At 47.6% G+C, this 17199-nt stretch overlaps 1 protein-coding gene across 6 annotated transcripts in view; it reads left to right on the top strand.

Annotated features, from left to right (window-relative positions):
- Positions 1–694: 694 nt before the first annotated feature.
- The window catches only part of DOCK9 (dedicator of cytokinesis 9), a 285572-nt gene continuing 269067 nt past the window's right edge, over positions 695–17199 (top strand). For 4 of the 6 annotated variants that reach the window (XM_055542920.1, XM_055542915.1, XM_055542909.1 and 1 more), the window contains exon 1: positions 1954–2185. In XM_055542920.1, the coding sequence (XP_055398895.1) occupies positions 2057–2185 (129 nt within the window). In that variant the 5' untranslated portion in view covers positions 1954–2056. The other 2 variants (XM_055542924.1, XM_055542919.1) reach the window with 2 other exon arrangements.

Here is a 17199-nt window from a genome sequence, read left to right as displayed (position 1 = left end):
ACCGGGGATGTGCATGGTGAAACCAGACACCGCAGGCTTCCGCGTGAAGCTGCGCCTTCTGCCTCTGGGGTCACCCAGCGCTCCCCTGGAACACGAGCAGCCTGGTTAATATCTAGGCTTTACACAGCAGAGGAAATAGATTAGTGTGTAATTGCTCTTATTATTTTCACACGTTATTGTTTTGTCTTCCAGCTTGTCAGGCTCACGTGTAGTGCTACATCCCGCGTCTCAAGACACGGGGAGAACAATCCGATCCAGCAAAAACATTTATTGAGTGCCAACTGCATGCCGAAAACTCCAGACTTTATCATGGACCAGACCTGCCCATTAAGTCCTGAACGGTGGTGTTTTGCTTTCTACCCTAGATTAGTAGTTTTCCCACATTTAAGATTCTGCTTTGGGCCAGTGTTTGGCTTTCGAGCAGGGTGGGAGGCCACTGGCGACTTCCTTCACTGGCTGACGACGGCTAGGAGGCCTCCATGCGCTGAGGCCACACCGGCGCGGGAGGGATTCCTCTGACGGCTGGGTCCACACCTCCACCGCGCGCGCAGGTGAGGAGCTGTCCATCAGGCACACGATAGGCGTGGTCCGCGCAGATCGACCAATCAGCAGAGCCTTCCTTAATCCAAACTCCCGCCTCCAAACCAGAACAGTGAGCATGCGCCGTGGGCGCTACGCAAATTCCTCCCTCTACTCAAGCCCTCACCTCAGGAGGGTCAGTTAGGGTGCTCCACGTTTCCTCAGAAATAAGAGAAGAGGTGGGGATCCCCTTAGGAATGGGGAAGCCGGAACAGCGGGTATGAGGAAGCTCCTCAGAGCCGCGGCTGTTGCTCGCGGCCGCCAGCTCCCGGGGTCACGTTGGGCTCGCAGGCCGGCGCTCCTGGGTTTTCCCGGGCTTGGCGCCCAGCGGTCCGGCCGGGCCGCGGAGCAGGGGGGGCGGCCGACGGCTCTCGCCGTGTCACTTCAGCCCCTGGGCAGGTTGCGGCCCTCCGTTTACAGAGGAGTGGGGCGAGGCTCAGAAGTTTTGACGGTGACGCAGCAGCTGGTCCCGGCCGGCCAGGGTCTGCGTGACTCATCGCGGACCCCTCCCTTGGGCTCGCGGAGGCGTCCACGCTTCGCGCGACGCCTCTGGGGGCCGAAAGGGGTTTGGGAGGCGGAGAAGCGCCCCCGCCAAGTGCGTGCGGCTCTCGCTCTCGCCGGCTCCTGGGCCCCGGGGCGCTCCGTCCCGCTCCGCCCAGCCCGGGCTGCCAACCGCCCTGTGTTCTCCCGAGGGCCGCTCACAGGCCGCTTTCCTGAAACTTCCGTCCCCCCATCAGCGGCCCCGGGGGGGCGTGGTGCCACCCTCTCCCGACCCCTGCCGGTCCCCGGGATGCTGCGGCTCCGCCAGCCGGGAGCCCGGAGTCCCCGCGTACAGGTGCGGGCCCCCGGGAGGACTTGGCGCCACAGCCCCGGGGTCGCGCGCCCTCCCGGCGGGGTGCACGGCCCGGCCTGGGGTCTTCGGACGTGCGGCTCAGGGGAGTAATCGGACCCGGGAGGAGGCGCCCCCACCCCTTCTTACTCCCCTCCCCTTGGGGTCCCCACCTGCCCCGCCAGGGCTCCGGGACGGCGAGCAGCCCGGGGTCGGCGGGGGCCCGCAGTCCCGCCGCGTCGGCCCCTCCCCCGCCCGCCCCGCCCCGCCCCGCGCCGCGCCGGACACCCCGCCCCGAGGAGGCGGCCCGGCGATCTGCCGCCGAGCGAGGCTGGTGGCATGGGGGAGCCGCCGCCGCCGCCACACGCACGGTCTTTCCTAGCGAACCCGGGCGCCGCTCGGAGCACTAGCGACCCGGACGCCTAGGGACGGTGGGGGGGCGGCTCGGGGCGTGACATCCAGCGGAGGGCGCGGCCCGGGCTGCGCCTCCCGGACGCGCGGCGAGCCGCGGGGCGGTGGGGGCAGCGGGCGGGCGGCGGCGCCGGGAGAGTCGCCGGCGGGCCGGGCCGAGCGCCCAGGGCGCACCTGGCGGCGGCGCGGCCCGGCCGGACTGCAGGAGCAGGCTCGGCGGCGGTGGCGGCGGCAAGGATGTCGCAGCCGCCGCTGCTCCCCGCCTCGGCGGAGACTCGGAAGTTCACCCGGGGGCTGAGTAAGCCCGGCACGGCGGCCGAGCTGCGGCAGAGCGTGTCGGAGGTGGTGCGCGGCTCGGTGCTCCTGGTGAGTGCGGGACCGCGGAGGGAGGCGGGAGGGCGGGCGGCCACCCCCTTCGCGCTCCTCTAAGTCGACCCGGCTGGGGCAGAGCCACCGACCCTCCTGGGTCTGCAGGATTAAGAGGTGGTGGAGGAGGCGGGTGTCGGACAGGGGAGAAGGGAAGATACTGGAGAGGGCACCAACTCCACCCTGCGCCCGTGGGTCCTCTCCCCGCTGCTGCCCACCTCCCTCCTGGGAAATTTCCTGGAGGGAAATCGCCATCTCCTTCATTCCAACCCCCACCCCCCAACCCCAAGTTTACCAACTGAGAATTTATTCTCTCCTTTCCTCCATCCCTCCCACCCCACCCTTCTCCTCCTCCCTTATTTCGGGGGGTCGCGGGGGGGTGGGTGCTTGACACCTGTGGCCTGGAGGGGCGCAGGGGAATGGATGTGGGAGCTTCCTCTTCCAGTCCGACACTCAGGGTGGGATACGGCCCCGCGGACCCCCTTTGGGTGGGCTGAACCCCAGAAGGGCAGGGGTTTTGCAATCTCTCTTCCACTCCCTCCCCCTAGCCGGCATCCTGAGATTTGAGCGCCTCTTAGGAAAGGTTAAGAGGCTTGCTAGGAATCGCTGGTGACTTCCGCAAGAGTGCAAATGACTACGATTTGGGGGATTCGTAGCAAGCTGCCCCGGGGATTAATCTGGTCCTAGCAGAAAGTCTTTTGAACATAGGCCTCTGAGTGTGAGGAAGATGAAGTTTTAAATCAACTTTTCGACTACTCGGTCTTGGTCCTGCTGTATTTGGAAACGCAGTACGCCCTGATCGCTTGGACGGTGCGAGAGAGGAGCGATGTCTGAGCAGCAGCGTGCCCTCGTGGGTAGCTGGACACTTTAAGCAGTTCCTTGCACCGGGCTCTGGCGTTTGTTTTCTTGGAAGGGGCTTGTTTGTGGCTGAGTGACTTGTGCTTGTTGGGCCTTGGAAGTGATTCTTAGGGCTTCGTGGGGCTGTGTGTGGGGTATTGTCTTGGTGGATTGCTGGGTCCCTTAACACAGGGCCTGGCTTATCCTTTTGGTGGCAGATAGATGCCCTTCCTGGCCAGACGCAGAATGACATGAGTGATGTTTGTGGAGAATGGAGATGAAGCTTCACTGATTTCCATAGCTAGTTGGCTCAGTTTTATTTTTCTCTCCATGGCTCTGACAGCTCTCTCTAGATTCCTTAAACTCCAATCTGTTCAGTAATAAGGAATTTTTGTTTTTCTGTTTTTACTGAAGTAGATCATTTGATGATAAGGAGTAAAGCGGGAATTGATAATGACCAAAACCTGGGATCTCTTCCTGCCTTTCATTGCTTTGGCCTAAGTAGTATATCCTGCATCTTCCTGACTTTTGCCAACATGTGTATGTTAAGGATAAACCCCACAAACATCTGTGGCATCCTGTTCTGTTGTGAAAGGAAACTTAGTTCTTTTAACTGGGGGCACTAATAATATCCCACTATTGGAAATTTGAATCAAAAGAAGAATAAATAAAATCATGAGTTCCATACTGCAGACAGACCTGGACTGAAAAGGAGGTTCTAATTTAACAAGCCATTAGGTTAAGTACAACACTGCTCACCACTGCTGTGCAGCAGTCCTTGAATTCAGCAGCCTTTCCCGTAGGGGGCTGGCCTACTGATAGTGACCCAGTAGTATCCATTCCTGTGTGTGACATGCTGCTGCTGTGTTCCATCTCACGACACGTACAGTACATCTCTTGTTCCCTGGACACCCTGAAGCATGAACAGTCAGACGTTTGGCTGATGTCTCAACTCGTAGCGATGTCCACCTGCAACCGCTTGTCTGATGAAACAAACTCAAAATATGGGAAAGTCAAGTGGGCCTCCTTGGGCCTTTGAACGGCTCCCGGGCTAAAAGGGAAATGCGTTGCAGTGGTTCTGCGTTGCAGTGGTTCTGCTTTGCAGTATGGAGAGAATTTGGAATAACTTACAGATACTAAAAATTACCCATCACCCTTACCCCCCTCACCTCCTGCCGGGACCTCTGCCACCACCTGCTGCTTCTTGCTGCTTCCGTGTCTGTCAGGAAGCACAGCAGGTGCACCTGTCGCGGCTTAGTTCTAGGAAGGTCTAAGAAGGTGCCCAGATCCTTGCAGGAGGCAGAGCAGCAACCAGCCCGGGGTTTGGAATCCCAGGGTGCACTGGTCAGCCTGGATGGAGGTAACACTCTGCTCTCTCTGGCAGCCCGAGTCGGTGCTAATAGCATAGTAAGCACACAGGAAATGCTTCTTACCTAGCTGACTCCTATAGCAACTCTGTAGATTGACTGAAAGAAAAACACCGAGTATGGACTTAACTAGCTCTTCTCATGCTTCTAGTACTGCTGAATGGCTGTGACATCAGAAACAACAGAATTAAATAATTCAGTGGGTGATAAAGGCTGCCATTAACAAATAAGGTGTACTCATAGATTTTTGTTTGTTTGTTTGATAGGTTCACTTTTTATAGGCTCAGGTTTGTGGGCCTTTAAAGATGATATTAATTTGTAAACCTTGGGAAAAAATGCAAAAAAGTGGAGAGAATATCATAATGAACCTTCATAATCCATCAACCAGATTCAGTAATTATCAAGATTTTGCTAAACTTGCTTTAACTGTCCCGCTTTCCCCCACCATTTTTGTGTGATTGCGAGTTCTATGGTGCCCATCATTCATCCATATAATACCCAGTTGTTGTTTAGTTGCTAAGTCATATTATTAAAAATAGGTATATTTTCCCACATAACTGTAATGCCATTATGTCAAAGTTAGCAATAATCTGTTGAAATACTCTTCAGACTTCCCAGTGTGCTTCAGAAACATCTTTGAATGGTGGTAGTTTGTTCTCATCAGGATCCTAAAAAGTTTTGCTGGCCATTTCAAATGTGGTTTGTTCTTTCATGAGCTTTAGAATTAGTAATGACAGAGTGAACCCTCCCGAGAGTCGGGAGTCCTGGGTTTTAATCTGAGAAGTTTGGTAGTGCAGAGCGTGGGCTGTGAAGTCAGAGCACCTGGGCTGTAGTTCCAGCTCTGCCCTGTGCAGTCTTAGGCACATAATTCAGCCTTGGTGAGTTTCCTCACGTGTAGCACAGCAGAGATAGTATTTGTACTTACTTTCCATGGTTATTGAGAGGATTCAGTGAGCAATATGGGTAAAGCTCTTAAATGGTGCCTAGTCAATATCCTACCAGTACTTAAGTCACCCTGGGTTGGTCCTTCAATTTCTCTGCACCTCAGGGCTCCTGTTCTTGTAAATGAGAAGCTGTTCTAGATTGCTCTAGAGTCCCTTTCCCGACCAACAGGCTTCGATTCAAAGATGCTTTTATAGGTGTTGTTGTCATTGTTCAGTCACTGAATTGTGTCTGACTCTTATAAGAGCAGTAGAGCTACTGCTACTTGTAATGTTCCTAACTGTGGAAGATGTCATTTATGATTTTGGGTAGTGAAAGAAGAAGCGTCACAGTTCCAGAATCAGCTTTCCGTGATTGAGCACAGTCAGGAGGGCAGCACGTTCAGATCATAGGCAAGCTGAGGAGAAAAACTAGAAATAATTCCCTGAGCAGTGTTGAGTAGTGATTGGACCTTTCAGATGTATTAAAGATAGCATCGTAATGGCCTAGATCTAAGGAAGTATACCACCCAGGGCCTAAAAATATCCTTTCTCTGAAAGATCTGTGTGAATATTGGGACGGGGCCCTTCATGTGGGTTTGGCAGCTCCACGCGCTTGGGTATCGCTGCCCAAGTCACCTGGCCTCCTTGCCGATCTTATCTCAGCGTGCCCAGCTTGAGGCCCTCCTTCGCCATCAAGTCCCTGCTGGTGACACCATTCCACAGGCATCCGAGAACCCTGCAGTGTGAGATGAAGTAAAACCAAGTTAGGCCGGCACCACAGTTCCCTTTGTGTAACTGGAGGGGGACAGACAGGCATGATAATCTCCGGAGTGCCGCCCTGGGGCCCTTCTCACCCTCCCAGTTCAGTATGATCCTAGGTAACCTGAGACCCGAGGAGTGGTGTTCTTTGAAATCCCCAGATAACGTAAAACTTCATTTTGGCTGTAATTTTAAATCAGATAGGATAGTAAATCGGTAACTGGACTGGCCTGGGCTTCACCTCACCGTCTTTCTCCACCCTCTGGTGGAGTCCCAACAACAGAAATGTCCCAGCATACAGGAAGCAGGGTGAAGGCCCATCTCCAACTCGATAATCAACAACAGGTGTGTGTTTCTTTGGTTTCTGGTCTATTTGAATATTGGGAGACAGGAGAGCATTTGTAATGCCTTGAGTTTGAAAAGGGAGGAGTGGAACTGTGAAACCTTTATCCACGTTTGTCGAGGGCCTGTTCTGTGCTAGGACTTTTTGCTGGGTGCTGAGGATCTGCTGTTGTTTAGAGCAGGCTCTTGCCTTGAAGGGTTTATGATCTAAACTCTCAGCAGGTGGACAGGTCAGTCTTCAACACAAGGATAGCAGTAGGCCGAAACACATCAAACACATGTGAAGGAACACATGCTAAGAAGGAGCAGAGAAAGATGACGTAACAGAGAATTGATACACTCAGCAAAGGGTTTGTGAGGAACTGAACGGGACCTGGGAGATGCCGAGACAAGGGAGACTTTTCTCCCAGAAAAGAATGAGAGGCAGAGACCAAGCACATACTTCGAAGGCCTGGCTAGGCCAAGAGGGAGCAGAGCAGCTTGGGCAGGGAAGGGTAAGGTTTAGGAGGAAGGGAGAGAAGTTTTGAGAAATACAGTTGCTAACTTGGAGGACAGTTTTCAATGACTGGCTGAGAACAGATCATAAAATAGACGTTTTTTCTTCTTGTCTTTTTGAAACCTATTTTAGGAAAGAGGTTCAAACCAGTCCCTGAACATACTCTTCTTAGAGATCTTTCCCTCTGCGTAATCTTGGGGGTAAATTATGTGACAGTTTTGTGTCACACAGTCCTAAGGACACAAAGTGAAGTCTTTGGCATAGAACAAAAATGGGCCTCTGTGTGTGTCAACTTTTAGGGTACACACGAGTGAGCAGTAAGTCAAACATGGTGGGTACACCACTGAGTAAATTATGTCACAGAAAAGTATTGACCCCACCTTATATATCACATACTGAAATAAGTGATAACTACATGTAAGAGACACACGTAAAATAAGTCAAAGAAACAGCATAAAACACGGATGAATAATCATGTAAGGGTAGAGAGGGGTTTCTTTGAAGAATGAAAGTAAAGGACAAAACCAGTTTGGCCTGGGCCTGGGAGGTGAACTCAGGGCCTTGCCGTTGATGAGCTGAGGACTTTGATCAGGTTTCTTCACTAAGTCTCAGTTTACTCATCTGAGAATTGGGATTGTTGGGTATTATTATCGCAGGGAGTTCTTAAAATAAAGATTAAAAGATTTAATGTGTGTAAAGATACTTAATAGTAAGTGCTTAACAAAGGTAAGCTCATATTGTAATAAAAGATTGCTCATCTTGACTAAATGAATCTGGAGACAGCACTTACTAAGCACTTACTGTGTCCTAGGATATGTGTCAGGGCTTTACACATGGGAGGTCAAGTCATTTCAAGGTCAGAGGCTGTAAGTGGGGGAATCTGTGTCTTGAACCTGGGGACTGTGGCTTCAGACCACGTGTCCCTGCTCACCACCCTGCCTCCTGCCTCCTCAGGCAAACACTCAAACCTACGTTCTCTGTGTCACAAGCACCATAAATTTAAAAGCCAATAATAAGCTTAGAAACAGTATTTGTCCTCTTCTGTATATCTATATCTCAGTCATAGTGTTAAGTTTTAAAAAAATATAATGACAGCTCTTAGGATTCAATTAAAAAAAGAAAAATATGCCGGAAGAAAAATAGGAAAGGACATTCATAGGTAGTTCCTTAAAGAAAGGAATACAGTTAGCCAATAAAGAACAGGAAAAAAAAAAAAAGTTCAGCCCTGCCAATGATTACAGAAACACTAATTAAAACAGGATGCTATCATTGCCCGATAAATTTGCAAAGATAGAGAAGGTTTTGCAAGGATGGGTGAGCCAGGCACTTTTGTTTGCAGGGTCGCCTCATCTCATAGTTCCATTCGTATGGCATTCTATGAGAATTATGTCTCCTAGATTTTTTAACGTGATGAATGCTATGACTACTTGAGCTGGGCTATATGTATCAAGAACTTTAACATGCTCCATTCTTTGGCTCAGTTCTTAAACAAGTGTAGGAACTCCCCCTGAGGACTGGACTGAAATACACCTAAATGACAGCATCTAAAGTCACAGTGCTGAGGGTTCAGGACAAAAAATGTAAACCACCGACCCACTGCAAACTCTCTAAAGGTCTTAACAGTAGTCTAAATGAATTGTGGGGTTGGGTTGTTTATGATGCCATGAAGTTTAGTTTTAGAAGAATAATGACTTGAGAAAATTCTTCCCTGATCATGTTGGGAGGCAGTGAGGCCTGTGGTCAAGTTCGGGGGCCTGGGTTCTGTTACCGCTTTAATACTAACCACGGGGTGACTTCAGGCTGTGGCCCCGCAGCCTGGTTCTGCCCTTAGTGTGGGGCAGAGTCTCAGTCCTCACCCCTTAAGCCTGTCACCTGCACCGTTTGGTACCACTCAGCACCCCTTCCGCCCCCCTCCTGTGGTTCTCCTCTGGCTCCTCCGTCCCCTTGCTCCTCACCACCCTTCCTAAAGAGTTCCTTGTCTTCCTTTGGCTCATAACATTTTATCGCTTCCCTTGACTCTGCAAGGAGCTGGGTTCCTTCATTGCAGTTTGCAAATCTTTATCTCAGTTTTGATTCCCCCCCTTCAGCTCAGAGCTGCTTTTCTGCTAACTTGCCTGACATACGTACTCAGCTGTCCTACCAATCCCTTACATTTGGCATCTGTGAAATCATAAACCGTCACCTTTCGTCCCAAACCAGCCGTCTTTCTTGCGTACTTGTTTTCTTTAGTGAGAGGCATCATTGCACAGTCACCAACTCTGAAATCTCTGATTCCTCCTTTGTCTCTTCTGTTCACCTCCTTTTGCCTTCCTCATCCTATCGTCACGGCATCTATCACGTTTTATTTCTGCATCAGTCAGAATGGGCTGATGACTCCTGCATCTCAGCGGTCTGAAATGGAAAGGCTTGTTTCTCCCTCATGCGGCCCTTCCGCTGCGGGTGGCTGAGGACCACGTTGTCCACATCTTGGGATCTGGGTTGATGAGATGGCCCCTGCCTTGAAAGAGGTGGGTTTTCTTGTGCCAGGAAAGCATGTGGGGTTTCCCTCATAGGTTCTTGGGTTTCCACCCATCCCTTTGGCTTATGTTCTGTTGGCTAAAGCAAATCTCTTGGCCACACTCCCAACTGCAGAGGGCAGGGAAGCCCGGTCCTGCCTGTGGGCCTTTGGAGAGTGGAAGTCTGTGGTGAGCCGCGCTCCGGGCTGCTGCCGCCTGCCACCCCGTTCTCCGGCTCCTGCCTCTCCTCTGGCCCCTGCTGGTTAACACCCTTCCTCTCTGGTCTCTGCTTTCACTCTTACTCCATCCCTAGGACTTCAGTTCTGAATTCCTAACGCACCAGTTGGAATAGGAAATGGCAACCCACTCCACTGTTCTTACCTGGAAAATTCCATGGACAGAGGAGCCTGGTGGGCTACAGTCCATGGGGTCACAAAAGAGTCGAACACAACTGAGCGCGCTGCACACCACACCGGTCCCCGCACTGCCTCCTGCTGCCCTGGGATTAGGAGCCTCTTCCCTGGACTGTAAGGCACTCTCCCTACTAGGCACCACCTGTGCATTGCTCACCAGCCCGGCTTTTCCATCTTCTGGTTGCCAGGCTCTCTCGTACCCCACGGCCTTGGCAAGAGCTCTTGCCCCTGCCTCGTATAGAAATCACCACCCTGCCTCCTTCCTCATGGCCAGGCCACCCGCCTGGGTCTTTGGAACTGTGCCTGCAGGTCCTTGCCTCTCAGAGGCCTTGCCTATCCACCCAGACTGTTCTTTCCTTTGTACCCCTTAACACAAGTTATATATTGACGGATATATACGTTTGTGTCACCTCTGTTTCCCTCCCTGGCCTGTTGGTTCACTATGGTTTCCCCAGTACCTGGCAATTAGCAGGGGCTCAATAGACATATGGGAGAAGGTAATGGCACCCCACTCCAGTACTCTTGCCTGGAAAATCCCATGGACGGAGGAGCCTGGTGGGCTGCAGTCCATGGGGTCGCTAAGAGTCGGACACGACTCAGCGACTTCACTTTCACTTTTCACTTCCATGATATTGGAGAAGGAAACGGCACCCCACTCCAGTGTTCTTGCCTGGAGAATCCCAGGGACGGCGGGGCTTGGTGGGCTGCCGTCTATGGGGTCACACAGAGTCGGACACGACTGAAGTGACTTAGCAGCAGCAGCAGCAATAGACATATATTTTTTAAAATTTTTATTGAAATGTAGTTTATTTACAATGTTGTATTAGCTTCAGGTGCACAGCAAAGTAATTCAGTTATGCATATATATATATATATATATATATATGTATATAAAAGTACTTTTGGCATCACCAGCTCAATAGACATGAGTTTGCGCAAACTCCAGGAAATAGTGGAGGACAGGGAAGCCTGGAGTGCCGCAGTCCATGGGGTTGCAGAGTTGGACATGACTGAGTGACTAAACAGCAATAACTGTATATTTTGATGAATGAAAGATTCCTAAAGTCTCTACATCTGACATGTTTTGTTTTAAAATCTTTTTTTGATTCCCCATCGCCCCTAATTTGTCTGTCTCCCCTGCAACCCATTTCTATTTATTTCATTCCAGCCTATCTCCCTCCGCCAGGTTAATTTTCCTAATGTACAGGATGTGTTGTATCATTAGTTTCTCATTGCCGCCTGATAGATTTGATAACATTCATGTAAGTAAGAATGCATCATTTTGGGGCTGGCCCTTTGCTTTAGTTTAGGAAAAAGCGGTTGGCAGTACACCTGTATGACCTTTGCATAAGTTTTGAGAGCGGCTACACAGTTTAATTTAACCGTAACTTGGTGATGGCTAGGGAAGCCTGGCGTGCTGCAGTCCGTGGGGTCGCAAAGAGTAGGACACGACTGAGAGACTGAACTGACCCGAACACATTTTAATACAAGTAAGGTTAATTTCCTTTTTTAGGGCAGTTTGTTTTCACTAACTCTGTTGAACTCCAGTGTGTAAAACGACACAGTGATCTGATTCTTATGTTAGGTATTTGGTAACTCGTTTATCTGAGAGCAAAACAAAAACACAAAGAATAAAAATCTGGAAGTGTTTTTCTATCACTAGAATCATCAGTTCTGCAAATCATCAAGAGTACTTGGATGAGGAAGTTTTTTTCAGTTTCATTTACATCTCTGTCACTTTTTCTTGAATGGACTCCTTTAACTCTTATCAGCAAGTTGAAGGCCAGGAGACTTATAGTCTGATCAGGACTCTAATGCCAAATGGTGTGTTGGAATCTCCCTGTCCCCCATTTCTTTGAAGTTGGCAGGAATAAATCCAGTTAAGATAGTGCTTGGGTATGTCTGCTTAGGGAGGCTGGTTGGGTCAGTGCGTGTGTTAGAGACATGCCCACTTAATTTATTATAGATTAACATTTGTTGAATGTTAATCTGAAACTGAATCTGAAAGCAAATGTCAGTGAACTGCCTACGGTCTCCATTGGCCACGAGAAGTTTATTCTCAAACTGTTTTGTATTTACAGATTCACATACTGTTTTCATAGAGAAAATACACATTCTGTCATCTAGATTAAGGAAAGTTCTTTACCATGAAGAGTTAAAAAAATATATAAAAAGTGTATATAGGTTATTCACTTTTTAAAGTATAAACACTATTTTGTTGATGAAGAAGTATTATGGTATATGCTAAGTCACTTCTGCTGCCGCTGCTGATGCTAAGTCGCTTCAGTCGTGTCCTACTTTGTGTGACCCCATGGACGGCAGCCCACCAGGCTCCCCCGTCCCTGGGATTCTCCAGGCAAGAACACTGGAGTGGGTTGCCATTTCCTTCTCCAATGCATAAAAGTGAAAAGTGAAAGTGAAGTCACTCAGTCGTGTCCGATTCCCAGCGACCCCATGGACTGCAGTCTATCAGGCTCCTCCGTCCATGGGATTTTCCAGGCAAGAGTACTGGAGTGGGTTGCCATTTCCTTCTCCAATGCATAAAAGTGAAAAGTGAAAGTGAAGTCACTCAGTCGTGTCCGATTCCCAGCGACCCCATGGACTGCAGTCTATCAGGCTCCTCCGTCCATGGGATTTTCCAGGCAAGAGTACTGGAGTGGGGTGCCATTGCCTTCTCCGTAAGTCACTTCACTTGTGTTCAACTCTTTGTGACTGCATGGACTGTAGCCCACCAGGCTCCTCTATCCATGGGATTTTCCAGGCGAGAATACTGGATTGGGTTGCTATTTCCTTCTCCAGGAAGTAAAAGTCGCTCAGTCATGTCCAACTCTGCGAGCCCATGGGATTTTCTAGGCCAGAATACTGAAGTGGGTAGCTATTCCCTTCTCCAGGGGATCTTCTCGACCTAGGGATTGAACCCAGGTCTCCCACATTGCAGGCGGATTCTTTACCAGCTGAGCCACCAGGGAAGCCCAAGAATGCTGGAGTGGGTAGCTTATCCCTTCTCCACCAGTGAATCTTCCCAGCCCAGGAATTGAACTGGAGTCTCCTTCATTGAAGGCAGATTCTTTACCAGCTGAACTGCCAGGAAATACTGGAATGGGTTGCCATTTACTTCTCCAGGATATCTTACTGAACCAGGGAATGAACCCAGGTTTCCTGCATTGGCAGGAGGATTATTTACTCTCTGAGCCCCCAGGGAAGTCCATTAGGAAGGAGGACAGATAGAAACAAAAAGCAAAAATGATGATTAATCTAAAAAATTAAACTATGCTCTTGTTTCAGGAATAAGTTAAATATCAGATGTTTAGTCTCTGACTTCTGGGACATAGGAAATACCCTGGTATACCCAAGTTCTGTTAATAGGGGAGTAATTCTGTGACAAGTGGTGGTAGGATATATTGGATAAGAACCTGGGCTCAGGAGATCCTAGACTCAGCTCTTCAGAGAAAGCCCTGCTTTCTCAATCTCTTGACCCCAGGAATGGATATCATAATGACACTTTCTTGTAGATGTTTGTGGTGATTAAGTGAGAAGATGCATAAAAAACACTTAGAATAGGGTCTGGTGCACAGTATATACCCAATAGTACACGCTTTTGTGATTTATGAGGGCATCCTAAAGGAATATCATATAACTCTAATAGAGCTCCTTCAGGAGAACTTATAACTGGAAAATTATAATGTTGGGTGAAAAAGAAATAGTACGTGGAAACATTAATAGGCATGTCACAGTTGTGAAAGAAATAACCTGTGGGTAAGAGAAATTTTGAAAGAAAATGCATGAAAAGGGAATATGACTTGTTCTTTATATATTCTAATGTTTCTTAATTGTCTAGCTTTCATAAGTGAATAGATAATTATCAAGAAAAAAGTAATGAATATAGAAGGAAAATTTTGGTGCTTCATTTAAGACACTCAAATTAGTACTCTTTGAAAATTGTACCTCTTAACGTTTATATACGTGTGCACCTTAATGTAAAATGTGTTCCTGGAATAAGATATACACGTGCATCTTGGTAGCAGAAATACTGTCAACCAGTTAAGAGTTCTGTTTTGAATGTTCAAGGAGGAAGGAGACCCATGTTAAATAATTAAATCTTGCGTTTGGCAGTTTTATGAAATCCTTTCCAAAGAACATCTTGCTTGGGCCTCTGGAAAATCTAGTTAGACAGACTGGGATAGTGAGTTTTTGTTGTTTTTTTTTTTTAATTTCTTTTTTGATGAGGCGACTGCAGACTAGAGAAATCGAGTGACTCACTTAAGGTCACCTGGCTGATAGCTGACATTTTTTCTTGATAAGATGGCAGGGACTGTCAGAAGATATCATTTTAAAATTTGAGTTTCTCAGAAACTTTTAAATGGTTAACTCAAATCATTATGTGCCTTTCTGGAAAGTACCATGAATTCTCTGGGTTGGTAGAAATCATACTGTTTTGGAGGTAAAAGGTAGTTTAGAGGTTGTCTGTTCCAGCTTCCTAGTTTTACAGGTGAGGAAGATAAGGTGTGCTGTGGTTAACTGATTTGTCTGTGGTCATACAGTCTGTATTACAGACAGGAGTGAGATCCAGTTTATGGCTCTTGATCCAATGTATTTTCCGCTGATCACAGGAAATAATTGAATTTACCTTGTTTGCTCTTGCATTTCATCAAATATCTTTACAGACCGTGGTAATCAGATAATATCAGAATATGAAACATCTATTTGTACCATGATCTCTTTCCCGTTTATATATTTCATTGGTCCTAAGCCAGTTTATGGGTGATTGACATTCACTTTTCCATAAGCCAAGAAATACATTCTTCATTTCGGTTTAAGGAATATTAGGACAGAGAGAAAGAAATAAAAAAGCCAGAATGACAAGATTAATCTAAAAAAGATCTCAATAGAAACTTATTGATGAAGGAAGAATTAATTTAGTAGTCAAATAATATTTTTTAAGGAATATAAGATCATAGTTTTAGGTGTACTTTGGTTAAAATAATTATGTAGCTTGAGGGAAAAAACCTTTCCTGGACCTACTAATCTAAAGTTCTTTAATGTAGAATAATAAACTCTGTTAATCTAGGTCATTTTACCTTTCAGGCTGCTTTCCCTTGGCTAAAATAAATATTCAGCTATAAATGGCAGTTTGTTCAAGTTATATCATTACAGAAAGTTGCGTTTGTAATACTGTTTGGAGAATTTATTTAATCTGTCATTCTAACATATTGCTGTTTTCTTAAGTAGAAAGCAGAGTTCCTATGGTGATAGCAGAGGTGCCATAATATTTATAGTATATTACATTCATTTATAAACCATTACACTAGCTAGAATTTACAGGGTATTTAATTTCTGAGGTTAACTTTTTTTTTTCTCTCCAGTCTTTTAATATGTTCATAGCCATTTAATATTTTTTTTATTCTTGGAAGAAAACCTTCTGAGAGAATGTTGGTTATTTGTTTTCAAAAGAACAGAAATAACTATTTTATGATTTTTTTTTAAATGGAAGAATGTGTGTACTCTACTGATTTCTTTGTAGGTGATTTTGTGAAAAACCAATTAATACATCAAATTTTAATTTATCAGAAGCCAATTAATGCATCAAATTTGTTGTTCTTCAGTCCCTCAGTCCTGTCCGCCTCTTTGTGTCCCCATGGTCTGCAGCATGCCAGGTACTGTCTCCTCACAGCTTCGTTGAGTCATGCAAGCCCCTTCACCACAGCAAGGCTGTGATCCATGCAGGGGACTTAAAACTTGAAGCCACTTAAACCCGAGATGGGCTGAGATTCCTGACACAATGTGTTTCTCCAGTTACTGTATCAGGTGTACCTGCTGGAGACTGTCTAGGTGGGATGGTGGGGATGGGCTCCTTTGGTGGATATTGGGGAGAGGGGTCCAGAATAGCTTCCAGAATCTGAGAGAATCACAGATGTCCTCTCCCATAGCTTCAGTTGTTGGAAATGACCAGGAAGAGTCCTGACTTCTTTGCTTACCACTTGGCGTCTTGGTGTCTTAAAGCAAGCCCCACCCACCTACCCCCCATCCTCCCAGCATGCCCCAGTGAGCCCCATACTCCCTGTCAGGAGACCTGGACTCCCCCTGTGATGCCCGCCTCTTCATGGTCTTGACCCAGTGTCACCTGTGTGACGTGGGGGGACGCTGACCAGCCTGCAGGGGATTTAAGCTCCTTTCTGACCAGGTTTTTTGCTCTGGAGCCTGGCCTGGTGCTGCCCTGGAGCTCATTTCCATCAGAGGTGACCTTTGGGAGAGGAGGGGCAGAGGCCAGATGGAGCCCAGTCTCCTCTGCTCCAGGCTTCCTCGTGATCTTCTCTATTATCAGGCCAGGGTGTCTTGCCCTGGAGCCTCCTGAGATTCAGCTCCTCTTGTTTATCCTTTAGTTGGGATCTTAGCAGATCTTGAGGCATTTTTTTCTATTTGGCTACTTAACAATGACATTAGCAGACAAAAATGCCCTGTTGTTAATACCATTTTTTAATCTCTTGCGCTGTAATGTTCACTAGATCCCCAGTTGTCTCTGGTCATCAATGTACTCAAATAGACTCTGAAGGATAAACATTGAGATAAACCTTGTCCTCGGAGAGTGTGCAGCCTAGAGGGAAAAGGAGCGCAGACAGGACCCAGGGAGCTCTTGTGTTGGTGTTCTCCTTCAACAGTCTTTTGCCTCTTGGCTGTTTGCACCCTGGAAGGAAGAAGGACAGTTGTGACGAGAGCAGGTCAAGTTCCTAGGAATGTGCTAAGAGTGAAGGTGGCTTTTGGGGGACCAGAAGCGTACTGGGACCTCAGCTATTACACTGCTTTCCTGAGACCCAGGAAACATGAAGCTTGACCTGCATGTTCACTGTAGGAGTAGCGACAGGGTGTTTGTCTCATGAAGGTATTAAATAGAGGAAATGCACCTCAATGGGAAGAGTGCAGTGGGAATTGTGGGTGAGGCTCAAAGGCACCGAGCAGGAGCGCAAGAGAGGGAGGGAAGGGGTTTCATTTTTATGATAATGTTGCTATTGATGTCCTAAAGAGGCCTAAATTAAGATCTTTAGCTGTGCACAAGTAATTTGCCAACTAGGAAGAACAGATTGGGCATTTAAGAGATTTATTTCTCATGGCATCTAAAATATGTTCTGAGTCACAAAGACCCCCAAATATGCAAGGATTTGGATCTGGATCCTTATTTAGTCCTTAAGTCATATGAAACTTATGTTAAATAATATAGTATCATATTAACATATTAAACTTATGTTAAATAATATGGTAGTGTATTATCATAGCTATTTATATTGCTATCATTGAGGGTGTAAGAACTGTAAAACCTCAGCTTTCTTCAGAAGTGAAAAGGAAACCAATTTTCGTGGGGCTCCAGATTAAAAATAATCTGAATTGAT

This window comes from Bubalus kerabau, chromosome 12, assembly GCF_029407905.1.
Source record: "Bubalus kerabau isolate K-KA32 ecotype Philippines breed swamp buffalo chromosome 12, PCC_UOA_SB_1v2, whole genome shotgun sequence".
Lineage (NCBI taxonomy): Eukaryota > Metazoa > Chordata > Mammalia > Artiodactyla > Bovidae > Bubalus > Bubalus kerabau.
Note: the sequence above shows the minus strand (reverse complement) of the source record. Positions and strands in the feature narration are given on the sequence as shown.